Source organism: Amphimedon queenslandica, unplaced genomic scaffold (assembly GCF_000090795.2).
Source record: "Amphimedon queenslandica unplaced genomic scaffold, v1.1 AMPQUscaffold_9173, whole genome shotgun sequence".
Taxonomy (NCBI): Eukaryota; Metazoa; Porifera; class Demospongiae; order Haplosclerida; family Niphatidae; genus Amphimedon; species Amphimedon queenslandica.
The window spans coordinates 1-1590 of record NW_003550555.1 but is presented as its reverse complement, the minus strand read 5'-3'; the positions used below and the strand labels follow the sequence as shown (position 1 = coordinate 1590).

Below are 1590 nucleotides of genomic sequence, written 5' to 3'. Positions count from 1 at the left end.
CCGCCCTCCCTCTCCCCCCTCCCTCTAGTCCAAAGGCTATGGGTGAGAGGGCTGAAGATGATGAAGAAGGTCCTCAGTCAACAGTAGGAGGAGCAGTAGGAGGACTAACCAATGGAGCCTGTCACTTACCTCAGACTAGCGGCAGTGTAGTCTCTCCTGACATGTGTTATTATTGTTTTGATGTTCTCTTAGCTCACTTGACCCAATCACCATCTCCTAGGAGCCCACACTTCTCAAACGATGAATAGTAATGATAATATTAAGAATAATAATAAATATTAATTTATAATATGTACATTTACATGTACGATATTACATGTATACATGTACAGTAAAATTCTGTTAGTAAAATACTATTTACCCCTCTAATTAATCAAGTAATTTCATACTAAACCTGATACATATTGCATGTAATGTATCGTGTACTTTCTTATACACAATAGAATTACTGTAAGCATCTAATTAATCTGTCGTATCTTTATTCTAATTAGTGCCCTGTTTGTCACCTGGAAGATTGGACGTGAGAGGCGTCTAAGAGGTTGTATGGGAACCTTCTCCCCTAGGAAACTCCACCGAGGTCTGTCGGAGTATGCACTGATCAGTGCAGTGAAGGACAGTCGGTTTGATCCAGTGGTGATTGAAGAGCTACCAAGACTGGAGTGTGGGATATCATTACTGACACATTTTGAAAAGGCTGAGAATTATCTTGACTGGGAGGTGAGGGAGCAATGGTAGAGTTTATTGAATAATTAATAAATTTAAACGATTAATACTACATTATTCATTAATAATATTATTGTACTTAAAAATTTAGTATAATAGTACAGTTTAGTCAACTAATATTTGATATTAGATAGATAGATTAGATAGATGTCCATACATGTACATGTACATGTACACATGTAGTTGTTGAATTCAATTTTTTTCCATTAGCAAGTATGATTAAAAGAGTCACGTATTTCGATAGTAATAGCACAGTTTAATCAACTAGTATTTGATTTGGTAAAATTGTTAAGAATGTGGCATATTTTAATACAAAATTGGTGCTACAATTTTTTTAATTGCATGATCCTTTTATGTGAAAATTAAAACGTTCCTTTTGCTTCTCTCAGATCGGTACCCATGGGATCCAAATTGAGTTCTTGGACGGTAAAACTCTCCGCAAAGCGACCTACCTACCCGAAGTACCTAGAGAACAAGGCTGGACTAAAGACCAGACCATAGACTCACTCCTTCGCAAAGGAGGGTATCGGCATTACGTGACTAAGGAGTATCGATCAAGTATCAAACTGATTCGATATCAAAGTGAGAAATGTGTCGTGACTTACGATGAGTATATCAAAACAAAGAGACGTCATAAACCATATTGAAGATGGCAGCAATCTCCTCCTAATATTATAGAAGTAATTATTATTATTATTATTATTATTATTATTAATTACACGCACCATTTGTAGTATATGATATGCAGTTTATTAAAGAAGCTAGCAGTTATTAATTATTTATAACCACTGAACGCCCAAATTCTGTTATACATTAGCTAGGGATACATTCGATTTATATTTATACTAATAATAATTATTATTATTA

At 34.9% G+C, this 1590-nt stretch overlaps 1 protein-coding gene across 2 annotated transcripts in view; it reads left to right on the top strand.

Annotated features, from left to right (window-relative positions):
- LOC100636853 (AMMECR1-like protein) overlaps nt 1-1498 on the top strand; it is a 1633-nt gene extending 135 nt beyond the window's left edge. The window contains exons 2-5 of one of the 2 annotated variants that reach the window (XM_020006811.1): nt 29-247; nt 492-717; nt 1113-1403; nt 1458-1498. In XM_020006811.1, coding sequence (XP_019862370.1) covers nt 29-247; nt 492-717; nt 1113-1370 — 703 coding nt within the window. In that variant the 3' untranslated portion in view covers nt 1371-1403; nt 1458-1498. Of the gene's footprint in view, nt 1-28; nt 248-491; nt 718-1112 lie in introns of both variants that reach the window. The other variant, XM_003391428.2, reaches the window with a different exon arrangement.
- Nucleotides 1499-1590: the final 92 nt, after the last annotated feature.